General features: G+C 53.0%; 8 protein-coding genes across 8 annotated transcripts; 4 read left to right on the plus strand and 4 right to left on the minus strand.

Moving 5' to 3' along the window:
• Window positions 1-166: 166 nt before the first annotated feature.
• J4E90_006620 (uncharacterized protein) lies at window positions 167-4,214 on the plus strand (the record flags this gene model as incomplete). Its single annotated transcript, XM_051436165.1, has 4 exons — window positions 167-197; window positions 249-3,373; window positions 3,422-4,135; window positions 4,191-4,214. The coding sequence occupies 4 exons, from the start codon at window positions 167-169 to the stop codon at window positions 4,212-4,214; spliced, it is 3,894 nt and encodes a 1,297-aa protein (XP_051289959.1).
• Window positions 4,215-4,666: 452 nt separating this feature from the next.
• On the plus strand, window positions 4,667-6,599 carry J4E90_006621 (uncharacterized protein; the record flags this gene model as incomplete). The annotated part of the gene is made up of 4 exons (XM_051436166.1): window positions 4,667-4,909; window positions 4,987-5,229; window positions 5,294-5,400; window positions 5,462-6,599. 4 exons carry the CDS (start codon window positions 4,667-4,669, stop codon window positions 6,597-6,599), a joined length of 1,731 nt encoding a protein of 576 aa, XP_051289960.1.
• Window positions 6,600-8,117: 1,518 nt separating this feature from the next.
• Window positions 8,118-8,548, plus strand: J4E90_006622 (uncharacterized protein; the record flags this gene model as incomplete). The annotated part of the gene is made up of 2 exons (XM_051436167.1): window positions 8,118-8,135; window positions 8,219-8,548. 2 exons carry the CDS (start codon window positions 8,118-8,120, stop codon window positions 8,546-8,548), a joined length of 348 nt encoding a protein of 115 aa, XP_051289961.1.
• Window positions 8,549-11,066: 2,518 nt separating this feature from the next.
• J4E90_006623 (uncharacterized protein) lies at window positions 11,067-11,891 on the plus strand (the record flags this gene model as incomplete). The annotated part of the gene is made up of 1 exon (XM_051436168.1): window positions 11,067-11,891. The coding sequence occupies one exon, from the start codon at window positions 11,067-11,069 to the stop codon at window positions 11,889-11,891; it is 825 nt and encodes a 274-aa protein (XP_051289962.1).
• A 3,049-nt stretch (window positions 11,892-14,940) lies between these two features.
• J4E90_006624 (uncharacterized protein) lies at window positions 14,941-15,547 on the minus strand (the record flags this gene model as incomplete). Its single annotated transcript, XM_051436169.1, has 2 exons — window positions 14,941-15,204; window positions 15,278-15,547. 2 exons carry the CDS (start codon window positions 15,545-15,547, stop codon window positions 14,941-14,943), a joined length of 534 nt encoding a protein of 177 aa, XP_051289963.1.
• A 1,235-nt stretch (window positions 15,548-16,782) lies between these two features.
• J4E90_006625 (uncharacterized protein) lies at window positions 16,783-19,174 on the minus strand (the record flags this gene model as incomplete). Its single annotated transcript, XM_051436170.1, has 6 exons — window positions 16,783-17,662; window positions 17,716-17,851; window positions 17,901-18,524; window positions 18,571-18,756; window positions 18,808-18,906; window positions 18,964-19,174. 6 exons carry the CDS (start codon window positions 19,172-19,174, stop codon window positions 16,783-16,785), a joined length of 2,136 nt encoding a protein of 711 aa, XP_051289964.1.
• A 399-nt stretch (window positions 19,175-19,573) lies between these two features.
• On the minus strand, window positions 19,574-20,736 carry J4E90_006626 (uncharacterized protein; the record flags this gene model as incomplete). Its single annotated transcript, XM_051436171.1, has 2 exons — window positions 19,574-20,390; window positions 20,447-20,736. The coding sequence occupies 2 exons, from the start codon at window positions 20,734-20,736 to the stop codon at window positions 19,574-19,576; spliced, it is 1,107 nt and encodes a 368-aa protein (XP_051289965.1).
• A 1,028-nt stretch (window positions 20,737-21,764) lies between these two features.
• On the minus strand, window positions 21,765-23,588 carry J4E90_006627 (uncharacterized protein; the record flags this gene model as incomplete). Its single annotated transcript, XM_051436172.1, has 4 exons — window positions 21,765-22,573; window positions 22,629-23,055; window positions 23,105-23,409; window positions 23,462-23,588. The coding sequence occupies 4 exons, from the start codon at window positions 23,586-23,588 to the stop codon at window positions 21,765-21,767; spliced, it is 1,668 nt and encodes a 555-aa protein (XP_051289966.1).
• Window positions 23,589-23,916: the final 328 nt, after the last annotated feature.

The raw sequence follows: 23,916 nt of genomic DNA on the forward strand, positions 1-23,916 counted from the left end.
GCCACCATGCACGTCGAGCCACTAGCGCGCTTTGGCCGTCAACGCGACTACGCGCGACAACACGACGATTATCACGGGCAGCCCACCCCGCGACTCCAAACCCGCCCAACACGACCCTCCCACCGCGCACTCACCAGTTTAGGTGTCGCGCATCCCCACCGCCATCATGGGAAAGCTCGTGCGGCTCGAGATCTACAGTAGGCCCCCCGACGCGCAATTGCTTGCATCCACAGACTAAACATGCGCAGACTTCAAGTCGTACCGCGGACGCCACACGCTCCTCTTCGGCGACTCGTACTTCACCTCCATCATCGGTCCCAATGGCTCGGGCAAGTCGAACAGCATGGACGCCATCTCCTTCGTCCTGGGAGTCCGGTCGTCCCATCTGCGATCCGAGAAGTTGAAGGACATGGTCTACCGCGGCAGGATCATCCAGGAAGCGAGAATCAACGCCGATGGCACCGTAACCGAAGCCGACGGCGATGCGAATGGCGACGCGAACGGCCAGTCCAATGGCGACACACAGGACAACGGCGACTCGCAAACCAGCTCACAGCGCAACGATCCCCAGAACGCCTGGGTCAAGGCCGTCTTCGAGGACGACGCTGAGCAGACGCACGAGTGGCAGCGCGCCATCACCAGCTCCGGCTCTAGCGAGTACCGAATCAACAACCGCATCGTCACCCAGAAGCAGTACGGTGAGGCGCTGGAGGAGCACAGCATCTTGGTCAAAGCGCGGAATTTCCTCGTCTTCCAGGGAGACGTGGAGAAGCTGGCGACGACCGCGCCCGAGCAGCTGACACTACAGGTCGAGCGCATCTCTGGCAGTCTCGAGCAAAAGGCCGAATACGACCGCCTCAAGGAAGAGTCCGAGAACGCCACCGAAGACAACGCGAAACATCTGCACGAGCGTCGCGGCATCAACGGAGAGCTCAAGACATATCAGGAGCAAAAGGCCGAAGCCGACGAATACGAGAAGAAGCTCGCCGAGCGCGACGAAGCTGTTGTCACAAAGAACCTATGGAAGCTCTACCTGGACCAGCAGATTATGGAGAAGGCGCGGAACAAAATCGCCAGCCACCAGGAAGAGCTCAAGGAGCACAAGCGCAGCGTCGAGAAGTACCACCAGCGGCACGAGGCGGAGAGGCAGGCCGAGGCCAAGATCAGGCGAGATCTGACCAAGACTGACCGCAACACCAAGGCCAAGGAGAAGGAGATCGAGGACGCCTCCAACGAGCTCGCACCTATCGAGGAGAAGATCCGCCTTTCCAACGAGACCCGCCGTAAATACGAGAGCAGACTGGACGAGCTCCGGAAGAAGCGCGACGCTGAGAAGAAGGCTGTCGAGAAATGCCAGAAGGACCTCGATCTGGTCCAAAAGGCCGAAAAGAAGTGGGAGGATGACTTCAAGGCGGCTGCCCAGAACCAGGGCCGCGAGCTTTCCGAGCAGGACCTCCAAGAATACGGCCGGCTACGCAGCGACGTTACGAAGCGGACCCACGGAGACCAAATGCAGATAGACAAGCTCAAGCGCGAAGTCGAGACCGACCGGGACCATGTCAAGAACCTCCAGCAGAGCGTCGACAATCACGAGAAGGCTGTCGAGAGGCTGAATGCAGACATCAGCCAGCTCGAGGAGCGCCTGAAGGCTTCCAAGACGCAAGTCAAGGATCTGAAAAGCGCAAGAGCCGCCAAACAGCAGGAGCTTGACAGACTCCGCGCCGACCGAAAGCAGATCGAGATGCAATACTACGAGAAGAACCAGTTGCTGCAGGAAGTTCTGAAGCAACTCAGCATCGTCGAAGGCAGCCGTCGAGAGTCAAGGAAGCAACAGGAGGCTCGCAGAACTATCGATCGCTTGAAGACTCGCTTTGGATCTGAGAAAGTGCATGGCCGATACAAGGATCTCATCACCCCCAAGATGCAGAAATACCGCAAGGCCATTGGACGAGTGCTCGGACACCAGATGGATACCGTCATTGTCGACACCGAAACCACCGCCAAGTCATGCATCGAATACCTGAAGGCAGAACGCATTGGTGTCATGTCTTTCAACCCACTAGACTCCATCCAGATTCAGGCGGTAGACCCCCAACTGAAGGGTATGCACGAAGGCATGCGACTTGCTATTGACTGTATCAACTATGAGCCCAAGCACGAGCGCGCTATGACTGCGGCATGTGGCAACACCATGATCTGTAACACAGAGAAGCTCGCGAAAGAGCTCAGGTACACAAGACGCATCGAAGTCAAGGCAGTCACCCTGGACGGTCGTGTAATCGGCAAAGGCGGTACACAGACGGGTGGTGAGCTTGACCGTGACGACGATTCAAGCGAGCAACAATGGGATGAGCGGTCCTACCAGGCGCTTCTGGACAAGAAGAACAGATATGAAGAAGAGCTCCGCGCGCTTCCCAAGCAAGATCGTCAGTACACCCAGGAACAGGCTCTCGAAGTCGAGTTGCTAGACCTACAAGAGCAAATTGCTCGAGCTGAAGAGGAAGCCCGGGCACTTGGTCGCAACATTGAGAGCGTCAAGAAGGAGCTAGCACATCACAAGAGCGAGTTGAAGGGCGTTCGGCCCAACTACGAGAAGCAAGCGCAACGGCTGCAGAACCGGGAGGAAGAACTCCAAACCTATCAAGACACGGTGAATCAGGTCAATGACCAGGTCTTCGCCGCGTTCTGCCAACGGCTCGGCTACGAGTCCATTCGCGACTACGAAGCTCAACAGGGTACTGTTCAGCAAGAAGCAGCAGAAAAGCGTCTCGAGTTCAGCAAACAGCGCAGCAGACTTCAATATCTGATGAAGCAGGTCGACTCATCGGCCCGAGGTGTTGAGGAACGTCTCAAGCAAGCCGAGGAGGAGATTAAGCGCAAGACTGCTGACATTACTGAGCTCGAAGCCAAGCGGGAAGAGCTGCAAAGCGCCCGTGACGTACTTCAGGCTGAGTTGGAAACGCTGCAGGATCAACGACAGCGGTTGGAAGAAAAACTCGCTGAACGTGTTGCCGCTGTGAAGGAGGCACGACGCACTCTAGACCAGCGTAACGAAAAGGTCAAGAATGTGCTGAAGGAAGTCGACCAGGAGGATGCAAAGATCAAGTCGAGCGCGACAAACCGTTACAATGTGCTCAAGGAGTGCCGTGTCAACGAGATCAAGATTCCACTCACGGAAGACTCTAAACCGCTGACGTCCCTACCCATGACTGATATGCCGCGGCCCGACGCGGACGCAGACGCTATGGACATTGACGAGGACCCTGATTCGACCCAGATACAGGCCGCGGAGGTGGATGACTATGGCATCGAAGTCGACTTTGAACAGCTCGACGACGAGCTGAAGACGGAGGTTGTTGAGATACTTGAGAGTGTAAGTGCCAGAGTCGACGTCTATATGATTTGTACTAACGCCGCGCAGGAGGACGACCCAGATGAGCGCGTGCAATCGCAAGCGGGCAATCTGCTCAAGGCTGCAGAAGCCAAGTTGTCCGACGTGATCACGAACCTCGAGACCGAAATCAACAAGGCTACACCCAACATGCGCGCTGCTGAACGTCTCGTTGCAACAGAAGCGCGTCTTAAAGCCGTCGACGAAGCATTCGCCGAGACGCGCAAGCGCGCCGCTGCTGCAAAGAAGGCTTTCGAAGAAGTCAAGACCAAGCGCTACGATCTCTTCATGAAGGCTTTCAACCATATTTCCGAGAACATCGGTGGTACCTACAAGGACCTGACCAAGTCGCCACAGTTTCCGCTTGGAGGACAAGCATATCTCGACATGGAAGACAGCTCGGAGCCGTACCTCGCAGGTCTCAAATACCACGCCATGCCACCGCTCAAGCGTTTCCGCGACATGGAGCATCTATCTGGTGGTGAGAAGACGATTGCCGCGCTCGCTCTGCTATTTGCCATCCACAGCTACCAGCCTTCGCCGTTCTTCGTCCTCGATGAAGTCGATGCCGCATTAGACAACGTCAATGTCAGCAGAGTGGCTAAGTATGTGCGCGAGCATGCTAGCCCCGGTATGCAATTCATTGTTATCTCTTTGAAGGCAGGCTTCTTCCAGGAGAGTGAGACGTTGGTCGGTGTTATGCGGGACCAAGGCAAGATGACGAGCAAGTACTTGAGTTTAGATGTAAGTCGCTCCTTCCTCCCAACTGTCTATGCACTGTTCGCTAATCTCATCACAGCTGAGGAAATACCAACCCGCTTAATTTGTCGGTATACTGCAATGAAATCGCTGCGATTAATGATAGTCGTTATGAAATGTGCACTCCATACCTCATTCCCGGTTTATGCATGGTCCGGTCTGCGGAAGTATCATAGTTACTGCAGTCTATTCTGTACATTAGCGACTCGACGTTTTCTGCAGCTGCATCCTCGTTATCTGTGAAACGCGTTCGTGATATCACGACTTCCCGTGATCCATCCAACGACCTGCCTATCTGATCCAGCCCCACTACGCCCTACGGACATAACGCGGCTTATGAAAATTGTCCCAGCAACTACGCGTCGCAGCTTACCGATCATCGCCATGACAACTCTGATGAAGAGTCATACTTGCGCGTCAAAGAGCTACAGCTAAAGCTCGCTTTCACACTCCTCCATGTCTTGAGCAGTATCCAGCGTCTCGCCGTTGCATGCAAGCCATCCCGACCCCGCCGCAATGACGCCGAATCTCCCACCCGACGAGCATGTCCCTGCGCATGAAACCACCCCACTCCTGCCAAACCCCACGAACGACGCGCAGACAACCGTTGTAGAAACTGGTATCGCACCAGAAGGACTGCACGCAGAAGATGGAGGAGACATCGAGCGCCAAGTCAGCCATGGCGACGCGTTTAAACACCAGGGCCTGCCTGAAGTCAGGAAGAGGATGAAATATATATTTCCTGCTATTGCTATTGGTGTACGTAACCTCTCTTACCATCCCTTCATACTTTGTTGTTGCCCAAAAGCTCTCGGAACTGATGAGTGAACTGACAGGTCTTCCTATCCTCCGCCGACCAAACCCTCGTCATAACCACCTACGGCACCATCGGCACGGATCTACACGCCCTGTCCTCTACCTCCTGGATTGCGACGGGGTATTTCCTCACGCTATCTGCGTTCCAGCCGCTGTATGGAAAACTTTCTGATATCTTTGGAAGAAAACAATGTCTGTTGTCTGCGTATTTGATCTTTGGGGTTGGGAGTGTGGGGTGTGGGCTTGCGAGGAGCATTGGTGAGGTAAGTCGTACATGTACGAAACGCACATGATATATACACTGACTTCGTATCCTCACGTTTGAAGTTGGTTGCTGCGAGGGCTTTTGCGGGGATTGGGGGTGGCGGTATGAGTGTGTGCACGAGTATTTTGTTGAGTGATATTGTGGGGTTGAGGGAGAGGGGGCAGTGGCAGTAAGTCTCTCTGTACGAAGTGCGTGTGAGGCATACACTGACTTCACACACCTACATTTAGGGGCTATGTCAACTTGATCTACGCTTTTGGTGCTTCGGCTGGTGCGCCTCTTGGTGGGTTACTCGCGGATAGCATTGGATGGCGATATTCGTTCCTGGCGCAAGGTCCGATGTGCGCTGCGGCCTTCATTGCTGTGTCATTGGTGCTTGATCTCCCAGAGCAAGACCACTCGCACTGGAAAGAGAAGATCAAGAGGATAGACTTCCTGGGCGCGGTCATCCTGATCTTCGCCGTCTTCGGTTTACTTGTCGGTCTCGATCGCGGCTCCAACGTATCCTGGGGTAACCCCATCACTATTGTCGGTCTCGCATCTACGCCGCTGTTCGTCGTCTTCGTGCTAGTCGAGAAGTACGTCGCAAGTCATCCCTTCGCTCCAGGCCGGATCATCCTCAACAAGACGCTCTTCGCATGCTATCTTTGCAACTTCTTCTCTTTCGGGGGATGGTTGGCTGCCTTGTTCTTCATACCGCTTTATTGGCAGGTCATGGGCGACTACAGCGCTTCCAAAGCTGGACTATTCCTTGTCCCTTCCATCATCCTCGGTGTTAGCGGCTCGCTTTTCAGCGGCTTTTACATGAGGCGTACTGCGAAGTATTACTGGATCACCGTCATGGCGTATACGAACCTCACGATCGGGCTCTCATTCATCCTCCTATTCGCTGGCCTATTAACCGAGAGCTTACCGGCGATGGTGGTGGCTACATGCGTATGCTCTTTTAGCAATGGCATAGGAGTAACGACGACACTCATCGGCCTCATCGCGAATGCCTCACACACCGACCAAGCCGTTGCCACCGCCTGTTCCTACCTTTTCCGCTCTCTCGGGTCAGTCTTCGGTGTTTCCATGTGCGCTACGGCGTTTAACCAGACACTCCGCAGATCTCTCCAGGAAAAGCTGCAAGGTGACGATGCGGCTGAGATTGCGGAGCGCGTCAGGGCTGGATTGGCTTACTACAGGGGTCTGGATCCGGCACTGAAGAGCATCGTCCGGGAGTGTTACGGAAGGGCTACTAGGGCTGCATTATGTGTAGGCATTGTGCTTGTTGCAGGGAGCGCCATCTTTGCGTGGTTTATCAAAGAGAAGAGCCTCGAAGATAGCAAGAGTAGGAGTGTCGAGCCAGAGGAATCTGCAGAGTGAGGCAAGGTTCTGGGAGTCGGAGGCTTCCGAGAGCGTCACTGGGATGGCAACAATCTGTCTCTGCTCGTCTTCGGGGGAGCTAGACGATGCAACTAAACGCTAATCTATACCATCCCTGGCAGATTTTGAAGTGGTAGAAGAGGCATGTGGTACATTTTCGGTGTCTTTGAAGGTGTCGGGATCTGGCTGTCCTAGACTCACCGCTCGTGCTGGGCAAGCATGACTACGTATCGCAGTAGTGTGTCCTTTACACGACAGTGTCTTAGAACTCAACAGACGGATATTCGAGGCTGACATGCTGGTCGTGTAAATATGATAGCTTAGTCGCACTCCTTGGCTGTGCTCTCTGGTATATTATTAGCTGATTGTATCTGTACTAGGTGAACGTTTGACCAACGCCGACAGCGGGTGACCCTTAATTGCATACTAGATCTTCCGGTCACAAACTCAATGCTGTATTCATTCTGCATGTAAATTCGTATGGATATTACGACTTCCGGTGTCTGACCCCGATGTTGTGAGGCCGGCAGCACGAGCATCCTGCGCTAGTAACACGCTAAGCCGGCGATGATCGAGAGCCTGCCACGATCCCAACCCCTAGTCACACTGTTACTCTCGCACCCGATCACACGATGGCGCCCAAAACAGAGCCGCGATCCAAAAAGGACCGTTCTCATCCATACCCGAGCAACATCGTCGCGGGAGGCGCGTACATAGCTCGGTCGCGTTTTGCGCTTTTGCTCGCGCCCGATGACGTGTTCCGACACCGTATTCCCCAAGCGCAACCAGCGCGTCCCAATGCACGCTCTCGAGCGACATGCACGATACAGTCACTTCAATAGTTTGCGACTCCCCAGACCGCTCCCACCCTACATCATGTTGCATGTAGGTAAAAATTCAGAAACGTCGAGACCGTGGGCACAACCCACCCGTACAATGGACCCGTTTGAGTATGACACAAGGCGTTATACCCGCATTTGGGTCTTATCATCTCCACCGCGACCCAGAGAAGTAATACGACGCATCCACCCCGCGCACTGGCACTAAAGTCACACCCACAATTCCCATCGGCGCGGCGCTACGTTTGAGGAATGACGTCAAGCTCCATGCGGGCACGTTCCTGGCGCGGCCCGTAGCGGTGGATGTTCCAATCAAAGGTGCGCTCAGCACCAATGGCGCCCTGCCAGCTGTCCAAGCCATCATCAAGCATGAGGCGATTCATAACAAAGTAGGGCTTGAGTGGGGAAGCAATCCGTTACGGAGCTTATTCAAAGGGTCTGTGGGTTGGAGAGCGTGGGACGTTTTGTATAGGTAACAGGGGACCCCTATGTGGTGGTGCCTAGAACGTGACTGCTTAGGCTTCAGCTCTTAGTTTTAAACTACTTTAGTTTCGCTACGCTCAGCTCCCCTTTCGACTGCGAGCCAGGTTTGTTTCTGTCTTATACATATCAGGGAAGTACGGTGCGGCAGGAAGCAGGAACCGGAACGACAACAAGTAAAAAACAGCAAAGTCGGATCATGAGCGTCGCGGTCATAGTAAGCATACCTCCTATTCGGCCCGTATATATGCAAGCAAGGCATGTTGTTCGATGAATGGGCGTACTGACGACCGACCCCAGAACCCTCCCGATGATCCGGCGAATGTCGTGCAGTCGCTCGTGAACACACTCTTGGATGTCTTTGATGCCACAAGGGATCTTTACGGGACGCTCACGGCCAAGGAGCAAAGAGACTATGAAGAAAACCTGCGCAGCAAAGGATACCCTGCTTCAAGGCGGATCGAGTATGTGAAGGATGACCGACTGGGTAGCGATGAGGCTATCGTGACGGACAAAGCTGTGGTCATGAGGCAGATGGATATCGGATGTGAAACTCTGGGGGCCGAGTTCGCCATGGGCGATGGTATGCGTGCTCTTCCTCTTCTGAACCCCATGAGACCCATCAGCTAACGAGACACTATCAGTAACCGCGCATACAGCCCTCCAGTCACAGATCATTACCCTCCAAAGCGTGCTGGTCACCACATTCCTATACGGACCCACATCAGGCGACACCATCGCCCATCAGCTAGCGAACATCAATGCGGCATCCAGAGTAGCAGCTGCGACGTCGGTCGAGATATTGGCTGCGTTGCAGGAACGTCAACAAGATGAGAGGCCGCTTACACCGCGGTCGATGCACTCTTTCACGGCACGTTCGAGCCCGTCGCATGCGCCATCACAAGCAATGACCCTCCATGCATCGCATGCGCCTTCACATGTATCGTCACATCATACCTCGCGCCCGCCTTCGCACGCGCCATCCCACCATACTTCTCATGCGCCATCACACATGTCATCTCACCATACTTCCCACGCGCCATCGCATGTACCGTCACACGTGACATCCCGTACGCGATCTCGTGCGAAGTCTTTGACAGGATCCCAGGCACCGCCGTATGCACCATCCCACATCATGTCCCAGGCACCTTCGCATGCGCCTTCGCACATGCAATCACATGCACCATCGCGCGCGTTGACACTGCCTCAGTCTGGTGCTAGTATGGGTTCAGCATCCACAGCTCTGATGAAGTATCCGGAACCACGATCCCGGAGTTCACACGTGCGAAGTAGCAGCCCTGTCAACACAACAGTGCTCGCATGGCGAGACAACGTCGAGCCAGAGCAATCAGTCACCGATGCCACCTCCGTAACCAGACCCACGATGATCTCAGCCTCTAACAACCTATACTGCGTATACGCATACGACCTCCAACGGAACCCAACCCAACAGCTTGCCACCAGCATAACATCAGACCGAGACCCCTATTGTCCACACTGCAGAGGCGAACTCCACCTCTCACCAGGAAAAGCATGGGAAATCTCTAAATGGGCTGACGACACAGAACGAACCTTTCAAGTCCAGAACCGCTTCGTCGTCAAGTGTCATCGTGATGGTCCCGACGGCCAATATTGCTGCGTTATTTGCTCCAAGTACGCGGACTCGGATACCATCTGCGGTGACGTGAAGGCTCTTATCAAGCATCTCTCGGATGATCACGATACCCGGCAGCTCAAGCATGAGGAGGATATCGTGGAGGTGATCGAGCAGCCGGGTAGTCGGAGGGACAGCGGCATTGGATATTCTACTTCGGTGAGAAGTAAGGGGAGTCGGAGGAGCGCTAGTCTGGCGGAGGGGGGTCGGAGACGAAAGAGTCTGGCTGGGTATGACCGAGAGGCAGACTCATTTGACGGCAGGTTCTCGAGGAGGTAGTCGCATGTTTTGCGAGTCGGTGTTCTGGTGAATTGGTGGGCACTGCGGCATTGCTTGGGTTTTTCTTTGTCCTCCTTGTGGTTCGCTTGGGCTTGTACTACCACCATTACCTCTTTTGGTACGAAAAATACGTTCCTCATTTCTTAGTATCATCGTTTTCTCTTGCGATTAGCTTAGCATACGCATTACCATTTTGTACAACTGCCTCATCCCACAACCTTCGTCGCAAAGAACCAAAATACAACTATACAGTTCCAATTAGCCTACCACTCTCCAATATGTATCCCCTGTCCCCTCGCTCCCCATTACCCCATCCGTCACCCCGCCCCATCAGCCATCCATCCCTCGCGCACCAGTCAAACCCCCTCCCGCGTATATGCTCACGCAGTCCTTACCACAAACCCACCAGTCCATATTCCATGCATGAACACATGCGGCGCTACCCAAAACATACATGCCGACCACATCCAAAACGGACAATGCACGTTTCCCGCAATCCACGGTTTGCGACAAGACCTACTCGATGCGGCAACTTCAGGATGAGATACAGGTTGCAGTGGGACCGAGTTGACCCGAGGGTGAGGTTATGCGCAAAAGCAGGCGTACGGCAGCATGCGCGCGCGTGTGTAATGTGTGGGTAATATCTTGATTGTGAGGTTTGGGGAGGATTTACCATTGTCTGTTTTGGGACTAGGGTGGTTGGTGTTTTGGTGGGTGGCTGGGGCGGCCAGGGTCACTGGTGTTAGATTGTACTGTGAGACTCATGCTGGGTACGTGTTGTGCCTTGTACACATTCTGGTAATGCGCGACTTGGCTCTTGAGATGTTGGAGTAGATGGTGGAGGTATGGAGGTGGCCGATCGAATGGGTGACTAAGCAATGGTACCGAGATGGCCGATGCTCGGACTTGGAGATGCACAGGTGCCGCCTGTTAACCACCCCCTCCATTGTCACCCCATGCTGGCTCTCGAACGTGTATACGAAAAGCCAGAGTGCTTTGACACCGACTTCGGAGTATGAAATACTTAAACACGTTATTCCCGACTGCACACGCGTTATGTCCAACTAACTCCGCGACTAACACAGGCTGCAGGAACGACTGTTCGTATAACAACGCTTCTGATTCTCCGTTGCTTGAGTTGCACACTACACCCTCAATTGACTACTACTCACTAGAGCTTGAATACGATTACCACAATTACCTCAATTAGCAACAATGTCAGGACCATACCTTCACGGCCATCACGCATCCGTCCTCCGCTCCCACAGCTGGCGTACTGTCGAGAACTCGTGTCCTCACCTCCTTCCTTACCTGAACAACCCTTCGCTCAAGATACTCGACGTGGGCTGCGGTCCAGGAACTATCAGCGTCGATCTTGCCGCGCGCGTCCCACAAGGCTTCGTCTATGCCATCGATCCCTCCGCCGAAGTCATCGAGAAGGCGCGAAAACACGCGGAGGAAAAAGGCATCACAAACATACGGTTCGAGGCAGGGGATATACATGAATGGAACAAGCTCGATGGTGTAGAAGAGGCAGGCTTCGATATTGTACATGCGCATCAAGTGCTGCAGCATCTACAAGATCCGCTGGGTGCGATGAAGGAAATGAAGCGCTTGACCAAGCCAGGCAGCATCGTCGCAGTCCGAGAGTGCAACTACAGCGCAATGGACTGGTATCCAGAGCACGAAGGGATGCAGAAGTGGAAGGAACTATACATCAAGATTGCGTTCGGGCTCAAGGCACATCCAAACATGGGCAGGTACGTGCATGCGATAGCCTTGCAAGCGGGTTTCCCAAGAAGCGACATCGAGGCTAGCGTAGCAGCCTGGACATTCAGCACACCAGAAGAGCGACAGTGGTGGTGTGGACTCTGGGCCGATCGGACGGTGCAAAGCGACTACAAACAGCGGGCTCTGGACAGCGGATATGCGACGGAGCAGGATCTGGAAGAGATCGCTGCGACATGGCGAGAAATGGAGAAGAAGGAGGATGGCTGGTTCGCTGTTATCAACGGACAGGTCATCTGCCATGTTAGGTAGGATCTATAGGTAATAATCGGAAGCTTGTCTAGAGTTTCTCCTCGGCCTTTCCTCCCGTCAAATGATAGGGATGCGAACTATACCTCGAGGTCCTCGGTCTTTCTCAACATACAGCGTACTCCACTTACTTGCTTCCTATCGGGCGAAACCGTCTCCCTTGCCGCCCGTATGGCGAAACACCCATCCCACGCGTCTCACTCACCTCCAATCGCGAGGTCCACCGCATTTACCGCGTGCCAGTCATCTGACGGCATATGCACTAGCCGCCTCGGCTTGAGGTAGCTGCCTGGCCCTGCAGAAGCTCTGTATATCAACCCCACTTTGCCCCTCCAACTTCTATCATCTATCAGCAATCTACTACTCCACGACATCGCAACATTCCACACGAAAGAAACTCAGCAGAAGCACGGCAAACAGCCAACATGCAGTCTACAATCGAACTTGTCAACTTCCACAGCGACTGCCCAAAGTGCGGCTCTACTATTAGCGGCGATGCCAAGACCTGTGGATCTTGCGGCAGCGTAAGACGCTCGGGGACACCTTTTGTAGAACAGCATGGCTAACTTGCGCTACAGTCTTGCCCGGTCTAAGCCTCGAACGATGTCTTTGTATCGGACGGCGTAGTTGGGAATTTGAGCGAAGCGGACACCAAAAGGCTGGACGTGCACGGCGTTGACGCGGCTGCGGAGTACGAGAACAGGAGTTTGGACGGTAGTGGGCACGTTTAGTGAGTGATTGAAATGAAACATGATATTACATTACATGGGCTTCTTGTCTCTGCGAATCTTCTCTGGCTACGTGCACTTTCCTTTGCTTTCCTGTTCTCGTTGATCTTTCTTGCGTAGGTCTCACCACCTTACAACCAGCCAGCTCAATGTGGCTTCAGTGTGCTCTCTTTATACGCAGGTAGGTAAGAGCCAGTGCTACGAATAACACCACGACCGTTAGGAACATGAAAACCGAGTCTGCTTGACTTTGCTTGCACCGCGTATTGAGATGCCATGCTTCTTTTGGAGTGGAGTATATGCACCCGTCCTCATTGCAGCCGCCGTTCAATATGTCGATACCCACAAGCCCATATTTACCGGAGCCGTCGGCAAACCGATTGATGTCACCAGTGTCCGCACAATTTTTGCCTTGAAGCCGGATGGCTAGGAGCTAGCATTCGTCAGCCGTTTCATTCGACCTGCTCTGAATGGGAGCGGGGCTTACCACCCCACCGACAAGGTTTGCCAATAAGACTACAATGTCGATGAGTACTTCGAAGTACCCTCGTAGAAACTCTGTGCATGCCAACACAAAACCAATGATGGCTCCGGCAAGAGTGAGACCACCGATGCACGCTGTGAGGAAAAGCAATTTCGGTACGCCTGATACGTCGCTATGGTGACCAGGATCGTGGCCTTTGATGAGGGTTACACTCAAGCCTAGGACTACGATAGCGAGGAGGGCTTGCAGGCCTCGGAGGATGGACGAAGGTATGAGGGTCTTGGTGAAGGCCATTGTGGGAAGATATCGAAGACGAAGTAATAGAACGTTGATGCTGAAGACGATTATGATGCTAAGTTTGAGGACTTTGAGAGAAAAGAAAGGAAAAAGCGGGAAAGTTAGGCATATGACACAAGCAGGTTGACAGGATGTCTACACAGCCTTGCGGGTTCCTGCGACATGTTCTGCGACGATAATGTCGTACAGTCACAACGAGGGTGGATGCTTTCAGGTACGAACCTTTTCGGTAATATGTTCCGTGTAATCGTCCTCTGTACAACGCTGACATATAGCCATATCTAGAACGCCTCGGGAGCTGGCAAGCGTGCCTTATACGGAACAGCGATCATGGGTATCACACTATCTAAATCTACAGGCGCATACGGATTAACTCTCTTGATCTTCCACCCATTGACCATCCATCCTCTCCCTGTCTTCTTGTGTGTCAAATACAAGATGAATGGACCCACAAAAATGTTTCCAAGCATGATGGTAGTGCAGCACCAGTAAAGAGCGCATCGAGTGCCACTATCGACGTAAGTCACTTGAACGTTAACAGTGAAGCATACTCCATCGGTGTATGTTAGGCAGTTAAGATGTTGCACGCATGCAAGACGGTCCCCTTGGAGAAGCATCAACTACCACCGGATATCAGCAACCAAAAGTTATCCAAACGTGTAATCTTCTTGAGAAGTGTGGTAGACTCACAAATCCGACTGTCAAATTTAGCGACGTGATGCCTGCATCAACTGTGGTCCTGATCCAAGGGTGTAAGGATTTGCGATAGAAAATTGTGAAGAGCGCAGAAGCCAATGTTGACAGGCTCACTCCAGTTGCGAAATTCAACATGGTTGGGACGGGGACTACGCTGTCAACGAGCAACATTATGGTGATGCCAGAGACAGTGGCGCTGAAAATGGCCTGAATACTGCGTGCGAGCAAGACTGGAAGAAACGGCGAGATGCGCATCGCGGTTGACGAAATTTCTGTGGCTTCGGATAGTTAGATGCGGAAATGAATTGATAATTAGGATTTTGACCAAAGAACATCCTTCGCCCGTCAAGGGAACTTTTGAAGGGCGACGACTTCACGGAGATTGGGAAGCTATCAGGTGCAATTCTCTTCGCAATGGTGTTACCTCTCACCCGCCTCGGCATCAGCAAAGCGTGACAGCACAGTTGCACAAAGCGGGTAATAAGTACGTGCAACTTCGTCTTTCATTACTTCGTGTTCATTAACGGCGTGTGTCGCACATTGGCCGCGACTGGACTGCGTCGACTACCATAAGGAGTGTGCCTTGCTTAGTGAGGAACTACGAAGACCTCGGAGCGTCGAAACGCTTTTCCATGTGACAAAATGCACAGATGATGAATTTGCTTGTAGTAGGGTATCGTGATACGAGAAAGAGACCGTCGTAAAATCCTCCAGAGACATGCGCAACACTACGTCAAGTGTGGATAAGTTGGATTATCGCTACAATGCTTGGTGGTCGCTGTAAAAATTAGCGAAAGGAGAATGGATGAGTCGATTCAGAGACACTCACCATCGTGCTTCTCCAAATCTAGTAGCCCTTCTTCATGCGCAAGAAAGCCAGCAAGGCAGTCACCGCGAGAACAACAACGGTGAGGAACATGAAGACGCAGTCGGCTTGGGTCGACTTGCACCTCGATTTCATGATGTTGGCGCCGTTTTCCTCGTAATAGTACCAGCACTCGTCTTCGGCTCTGCAGCCGCCATTGAAGATGTCGTTGAGAAGGAGCTTGGCCCGGTTCTTTAATGTTGGGTCGCCATCGCAATCCACACCAGAGATCTTGAGAGCGAGAACCTTGATCTTTGTCAGCCGAAATATCCGATCGCAAAATTCTGGGAGGGCCTTAGGAGCTCGGGCTAGCACTTACGATGCCACCTGCCGCGTTGATGACAGCAACAACGCCGTCGACTATTAATCCGATCATACCATCCAAGAAGCTGAAGAACAGTCCTGCGACCCCAAGCGCTGCTCCTAGGATCGTGACACCACCGACAAAGGCTGAGAAGCCCAGACTAGCGGGGAGACCACCCCAGTGGTGACCGCGAATGAGTGAGACGGATATTCCGAGTACGACAATACCGAAAAGAGCCTGGAAGCCGCGAACGACAAAGTTGAGGAGTGGGTTCGCGATCGCCATGGTGTTGATTCGTATGTGTAGAGAGCCGTGTGCGGATGGTGGTGAACGATGGGTAGCTGCGACAGCAGTGGTGGTATCGGTTTCGGTTGTAAGAGGAAAGGTTTTCCCGGCGCGTAGTGATTGGAGTGAGAGGTGAAGAGAAAGAGAAGTCGCGACGGGTAACACCTCACTATTTACGTGTTTGTGCTCGTTTGCACACCCACGTCATTTGCTATTGGCCTTACCCTCGTCTGTGCCACCTTCACATTGGCAAGAGCAGTTTCAAGTCGTCGCGCGGCGTCCAAGGCAGACACATTGGCAGCGCAGCCCTATGACTGTCAGGTTCGTACCACATGTATGGGTCCATTTGGGGGCCAGCCCTGCTGTGGTAAAGGGATCTACGGATACGGGTGGTTGCCTGGGGTTGAATCGGAGAGTTTGCTGCATTCGGCCTGACTGATGTTGATGGGGTTAGACCGATATTTATGTATACCTCGCCGATATAATTCAAGGTTTTTACTGTGACTCACAGTCACAGTCGTGGTTGAAGCGATGTGTCGTTGCCCTACCTAGGTGCCTGCTTGTACCCGCCCATAGCGACGTCAAGGCGTGAAGCCTTTCGAGCTGGCGACCAGACAAGCTCTCGCCAATCAAATGTCGCGCGACCAGCCATAAGCTCATTATTGGAGAGCATTGCAATGTAACGATGTCGGCGAATACCAAAGGCTATGGTTGTCAATGCATCAGGCGCCCAGAGGTTGGGGGCCGTATTTGGAAGTTTTCACCGGTCAGTCCATTTGTAGTCTATCTCAGAGAACATCGTGCAAGGCGACAGCTCAAACGAGGCTAGGTGCATACATACATTCTCATTACCCGGACCTATAGAGTTGGTGGTGCAGTGTCAGAGATATGCATGAGAAAGTGCTCGTCACAATGCCCTTTGTGGCTGTGCTCGGCTCGACCAATGAGAACGCGTCGCAAACTGGGAGTCTATTTTGGCCTCCAGCCTCCCGCTTCGCTGACCGTCATCTGCATCTCGAATTGTATCAACTCGCATCGCTCATCTGCAGGTTTACATGTCAGTCGCCTAGATCTAATGCTGGCATGAACATCTGACCACGGCCTCGTCTACCTAGGTACTCCCAGCGAAGACAGAGACAAGCTGACGCGCAAAAGGGCAGACGTCGCATCAACTGCAGTAAGCTTATCGCCATCTCATCTCAAATATATTCTGACATGCTATATCTAACCTGCATCTACGGTGTGAGAATGGCTGCCGCAGCCAAGATCGCCTTTGCCGTTCTCCCGACAAACTCCCCTGCCAGAGTAAGATTGCCCGCAGCAACAGCCTCTGTCACTCCAGGATATGTAACAGGCGCATAACCAGTATCGACACCAGGGGCAAAGACAAGATGCCGATAGAACTCTCTGCCCGGAAGCCCGCCCTGGCTGACGAACCCGCGCCCAAAATCGCGCGCCTTGTGGTTGAGCTGTCTGACCAGAAGCGAACTGTTTGAACTCACGGCCATGTCCCGAGCAGCATTGAATTGCTGTGCCGAATCCTCGAATGTCGCAACTGCACTCTCAAGCTCTTCTATAATTACTGAGGTTGTCGCGTTCGCAGTCCCAATGACACCCCTCAAGTCATGGAGCCACGCCCGCATCTCGACCCCATAATTCGCGGGCTCAAGCGGTACAACCTTTTCGTCAACCAAGCGATACAACATCAGGGTCAAGAACTGACCGATTGCCTTGTGCATCACGAAACCCGGATCCGCAAATTTAGTCATCCAGTGGTAGGAATCGAAGTTCGAATGCGTGTGATAAATCGGGTCGAGTGGCGCTCGTGTGGTGCCCATATCGATAGCGGAGATGCCCACGCCATGAACGAAAGCCGTGTAGTCACTCTGTGCACCTAGAGTATCGATCTCGCCGGTCTTTTCCTCCCATTCGTCATATAGGGTGCGGTTTGAGCCGTGTGGCCAGATGACTTTTCGTGCCGTGGACGTGGTGAGGGCGTGGAGATCGGGGGTGGCACCGAAATCTGGGATGGTGCCTGCTATGCCAACGTCGATGTTCAGGTAGGATACTGCGGAAGATTTCAACCAGGGTAGGTATTCTTCGACCCACTCGGTGCTGTGACTTCTTTTAGCTGGAGTGCTCATCGTCGTTCCGACTTGATGGCTCACCTTCCGACTAGACCGTATTCCTCAGCATCCCAGCTGCATAGCACGATGGTTCGCTTTGGCTTCCAACCCGTCTTCATCAGAGCACCGATTGCTTTAGCCAACTCAACGAGAATCGCAGAGCCCGAATGCGGATCCGCTGTAGACGTTAGTCTTGTCCAAAGTCCCGGCTTGCGTTCCTGACTTACCTGCTCCGCCGATCATCCAAGAATCATGATGATTCCCAACGATAACAACCTCATCCTCGTTCGTACCGTTGATAATACCAATCGCGTTGTGGATCCAATTGGTCTCGCCCCTCATTATATTGCTCATCGATAGCACAGCTTCCGACGGCCCAGAACTGTACTCAACCCCATCGATTCCACCCACCCAATTCGGTCGATCCGCAGTCTTCGCATCAACACCATGACCATTCAACGCTATCAACAACGGTTTCGCTTCAATCCACGAAATAGGCAAACTCGGGATTATAGGCACAGTCTTCTTTTCCTTCCTCTCTACGCCCTCCTTAGATGGATATCCAGGAGTTGTCGGATCTCCGGGATACGTGCTCAAATCCATGACACTACCTTTTTGAATGCTCGTTGGGTTTCTTGCCGGTCCGTCCGGGTACGTGGCGTAGTTCTTGGCTGTCATATTTTTGTCGTCCCCGGGATCTGTGAAGATTACAGCACCGATCATAGCAAAGGCTTGTGCGTTCTTCACTTTGAGGCCTCGAAAGGGGCCGCCGTATTTCGCCAGGGCGATTTTGCCTTGAAGCGTGATGTTTAGGGCAAGAAGACGTTTGAAGTCTTCTTGGGAAGCTCGGCCTACTACGTTTAGCATCGAAAATATTTTGATACAAGTAACACGTACCGACGTAGACGTACTCAGCGGATGCGTTACCTGAGCCGGAATACCCATGAAACGCAGGAACTCTGTTCGCATCGCCTGTGGGCTCATCTTCATCAAGTACTTCTTCCTCGAGTGTTGCGTGGTATGTGCTACCGTTGCCATAGTCAAGTGACAAAGCACGGTGGACTGGGTAGTCAAGGTAAACGTCTTCCTCTCTAGTTAGTCTTTGTATTCAAGCAGATGCTACGAATAACACACGATAGCTATCTAGTCTTGATTCAAAGCCATGTTCAGCCCATCGTTTAGCAGTCCATCTTGGAACCGTGTCACTTTCTCCTGCGAGGTTTCGCTTATGCGCTATTGTAAGTAGTCAGTAATCACCTTCGAAATGAGGGATAGGGAGTATGTTGTTACAGTAGTAGCTTGACCATGACGCTATAGACGTGTTGTCGAAGGACGAGACCAAAATCTCTTCGTTTGGCGTCAATATTGGAGGGAATATGGGGGAAGTATCACGCTGTTGTAGGTGGCGATCATGGTGTCGGTAGTGATGTTCTTTGTCGCATGCAACGACACTTCTAGAGTAAAGCAAAGCCAAAATGAACAGCATCGTGGTTAAATCCATGAACCATACGGAGGTGCTGACGACGAAGGGTTACCCAGGTCGAGGAATGTACATATAGTGCCAAGTGGCGGCAAATGTACCGGTTTAGCCAACATCCAGGTTAGTTCTAGTTCTATCCCAGTCGATGCACTTTACGTCCTCATTCTATTTTGTGGGGTATTGAGGACATGTTCATCTTTATGGCAGTAGCGCTCATTGGCAAATAAAGTATGATGTAACGCTACACATTATATTCTTGTCAGGTATGCAGATCATACGTAAGTGTTCTGAGGTTGGTAGAAAACGAGGGTGGCATGTTCATGAGCATTCTTACGCAAAACGTGTTGCTAGCTATGTACAATTTATCTGAAGCTACATAGAAGACCCTTCAACAAGACATCTCATCGCCCAGAGGTTCTACTAAGCGCTGACTTCCACAGCACTCACTTCAACACTAGAGTTCTTCGCCGCATCAATAGTGACAGGCTTCGCCTGAGGAAGACCGTAAACATCAGTCTCATCTTCCTGCATGCCACCCAAGAGCAAAGAGCTCGGAGCAGCCGCCTGATCCGCAGGCGATGCAAGGAAAGCCAGGAACTTCTCGTCATGCCACTGACGCGAGGTGACGTAGCGACCCTCGCTGTCTTGAAACATAGTCTCATCCTCAGCACGGAGGAAGTATGCAACCGAGTAGCGATGCTCGGTGTAGTCGTATGGAACAACACGGTGGATGCACGACTGGAAAGTGTGGCCGCTGGCGAAGCGAAGAGAGTCGCCGACGTTGATGATGGCTTGGCCCTTCTTGGGCTCCACGAAGCCAAACTCCTTGCTGCCTGGTGGGCGGATCTGGAGACCCCACTGCTCGGTAAAGAGCACTGTCAAGGAGCTGATGTCGGTATGCTTCTGGTGGCCGACGTTGCCGTCCTTGACGGGGTGCGAAGGGATGTAGTGCATCATGGAAAGTGTGCTCGTTGAAGGGCGGTGATTGCGGTGCAAGTTCTCGAAACGCGCACCACCCGTCAGGCCGAAGGCTGTTGACAGAGCTGCCAAAATGGCCTTGCCCATGATGTTGTTGCCCGAGATGGCGTTCTCGATGACCTTAAGGTCGGAGCTGTTCTTGATGTTGCGAGGAATGTGGGGCGACTCGCGTTGGATCTCATCGCGGGAAATCTTGACCATCTCGTAGCCGTCTCGCTTGCCTTCCAGCGAACCGTTGCGTGAGCCAACAGGTTCGTATCTGAGGCAGTTCAGTACTTGCATGAAAATGGAAGCATGCTGGGCTTCGTAACTCACCCAAGATGAGGAGCGATGAGTCCGTACTCGTTCTTGATCTCAATAGGAGACTCGAAGAAACGGTGCATGACCTTCAACAACTCCTGGTGGTCATCGATGAATCGACGTCCATCGACATTGTTCAGGTCCAGGTAAAAGAAGCCCTCTTTCTTGCAGCACTCAAGAAGCTTCTCAAGCTCAGCGGGTTCTTGTGAGAGGATCGCGGAGAAGTCGATCGTCTCCATAGGGTAGACCGGGACCTGCTTTCCGTTCCATTCGACCCTTCGGGGTACTTCAGTTACTGGAGCCATGTTGTTGATTGATGTGATCGTTGTTGTGATGAAGATGGCGTGCTCTCTGGTTGTGTTGGGGCTGTGTTATACCGTACTGCGCATTCTTCAACGCTGTTTTCATGCTTTATAGCAACCTCTTGCGCGTTCATCAGACACGAATCGGGAGGCACTCCCTGTTGACATGTTAATTGGCCTTCATCTCGATGATACATGATCTGTTGCCTTCCAAGATCTAGAGATGATCATAGATTGGGTTGGGTTTCTCTCCGTCCCGGATTCCAAGTGTATTGTTTCGTACCCCGCATCTTGTGCAGCTATGAGAACCGCCGCGAGGTCGGCATATGGAACCAGTTGGAGTGCTACTACAAGGGCTGCATGTTGTGCTGCGGCTGAACACTTGATCGGCTTGTGGATACATAGGATTACTGAGCCCTCCGCATACACGTGTCGCTTCAGTAAGTGTAGAGTATACACGTGGGGTCGCTGCACCCTGCACATCTGCCATCTATCCCTTGTATGGATAAAACCTAATATCAGAACACTTGACTAGATCCCTAGGGATGGCGCAGTGGGATCCTTTGCCTCTGTGAGACCACCAGTAAGGTCATGGGTTGTAATCTTGATGCGGTCACAGGTTGTATCGAACATATTGTCGGCAGCTGGGCAGTAACTGCCGTAGATGAAGCTGTAACTGGTGGGGCTTCCGCGGGGGTAAACACGCTGAACTCGAAGCTGGCGACATGCCTCGAATGACCTGAATTGATCTGTGCGTGCAGTTTAAGTGGTCGGTACAGTATGTGGTGGCCCCTGGATGAAGTCGCGAATGAGCTGTTTAGCTGCGGCGACGCGTCGGGGTTTCGTAATGAGAGAGCTGGGAAGTCAGGATCGATTAAATTTCTCCGCCACGTGCACGTCACGCGCCCGGGCGGCTCTGCATTTCTCCAATCGACAACAATAACATCGACGAGACAGAACGGCCACAAGACTCATGACGGAAGATGATGTATGGTATTGATACAGATAAGTGAATATAGCGCTAAAGCAGTTTACAGCTTCATACCCAGCACCTTGTGCACCCGCAGCGCCTGCCTGATACTCAGATCAAGCATGATCTCTTCCGATCCACCAGGGATAGCGTAAGCCCTGACATCCCTGTATAGCCTTTCGACCTTCGCGCCTTGCCCACCACGACTGTAACTCAGACCACCGAAGATCTGACTTGCCTCTCTAGCACAGAACTCGAAGGTTGTGGTACTTTGCGCCTTCAAACTGGCAATAGCGCCACCAAGCTTCAGCATAGCCTCCATCTCGTCCATCTTCTGGCACTGGTAGATGAGGTTCTCCATCCAGTTGTAGCTTGCCTCGATCTGACGTGCCATATGCGCGAGCTTGAGGCGAATGACGGGGTGGTCGATGAGACGCTTGCCGAAAGTTCTGCGCTTGTGTGCGTACTTGACGCTCTCCTCGTAGCAGACGCGGGCGAAGCGCAGACATTGGATGATGATGCCGATACGCTCGTGGTTGAAGTTTGTCATGACAACCTTGAAGCCCTGGTTCTCTTTGCCAATGAGGTTCTCGACGGGGACCTTGACGTCCTCGAAGGTAACGTAGGTAGTGCCGCTGCTCCATACACCTTGACAGTCCATCTTACGAGTGGAGACACCACCGGCGCTGCGCTCGATTAGGAGCACCGACACACCGTTCATGCCCTCTCCGCCAGTGCGGACAGCGGTTGTGAAGTAGTCGGACCAAATACCGTTGGTGATCCACTTCTTCTCGCCGTTTACGATGTAGTGTTTGCCGTCTTCGGAGAGCTTGGCTTCGCAGGTCAGGTTCGCGACGTCGCTACCAGCATCTGTTGCAGTCAGTAATTGGTCGAAGCATATTGCGGGCACGATGAGGTAATTTACCTGGCTCAGTGATGGCGAGGCAGATTCTCTTCTTTCCGCTCAATAGGTCTGGTCCAATGCGCTGGACGAGCTCCTTCTTGCCGAACTTGAACAGAGGAGGTCCGCCAATTCCGTATCCTCCGATCAGGCCCCAGACGAGACCACCACTGCCTGTCCTTGACAGCTCATCGGTGATGATCATCTCGTGGAAGTGATCCCACTTCTCTGTCGGCACACATTGGACCCGCTTATCTGTGTATTCTGTAGGGAAGTGCATGCCGAGCATACCAGCGAGGTATCCGCGCTCGCCCATTTCCTGGAAGATCTCGTCGGGCACCTTCTTCGCTTCGTCCCATTCGGTGACGTTGGGCATGAGTTTCTCCTCGACCCATTGGCGGACTTCATCGCGGAGGGCTACGTGGGTATCGTTGTAGTAGGGCGAGTGGTACTGGATCTGGTGTTAGCGATGCCAATGCGTGATGTGTAGGCTGACATACTGTTTGGTACCATGATGGGTCTGCGTATGGGATGAGGTCGCCGTAGGCATCGAAAGGCTCCGACTCCTCAGCGGCAGCCTCGGTTGGCTGTGGCGCAATAACACCGGAGTTGGCCTCTGGCTTGACCACATCCTTCTTCGGCGCCTTCTTCTGCTCGGGCGCAGCAGTAGCTGGAGGAGCTGGAGGCGCGGCTTTGCTGTCTAGCGATCCGACTTGTAGCTGCTTCTGGTACTTCTTAAGGATGCTGTCATTGTGGTACTTCCAGAACTGCTTCGAGGCGTCCTTTCCGGCGACGCGTTGGAGGACTTGCGACTGTCAGCTTCGCGAATCATGTTTGTGCATCGAGGTTGGACGTACTCTTCTTGCCTCCTGGGTGCTCCTCCTGGAAGTTCGTGAGATCATAGACGTCCTTGTCTACGATGATCCACAGATCGCTCGCTGTCTTGTGCGACGCGACATCAGCGGTCGAGAAGCGTTTCGACATGTTGTTCTGAGTGTCAACACGTAAGAGGGGCAGGTGTGAGTAAGGAGAGCAGAGTGATGAGGTGTCGCTAATCACAGGACAACCCTTACTGACTTATAAGAGGCTTAGCAAGTTTCGGGACGTCTTCACATGCCAGGAACTACTCCACGCCAAGGCAATCCGGGGAACCCGCCAGCTGCTGAAAGTCGGCCGCACATAGCGCGTTCTGGAGTGCAGCAAGCCGCTGTCTGATGATCTCGTGCGTTGGAATGCGAGCGCTGCAATTGGTTGTTGCCGTCACGGACCGGGTGACTTGCTGTTTGGAGCTTCACGTCATACGCGCAAATGC

The sequence above is a fragment of the Alternaria incomplexa genome (assembly GCF_024043165.1).
Source record: "Alternaria incomplexa strain BMP 0042 chromosome Unknown scaffold_9, whole genome shotgun sequence".
In the NCBI taxonomy this organism is placed as follows: Eukaryota; Fungi; Ascomycota; class Dothideomycetes; order Pleosporales; family Pleosporaceae; genus Alternaria; species Alternaria incomplexa.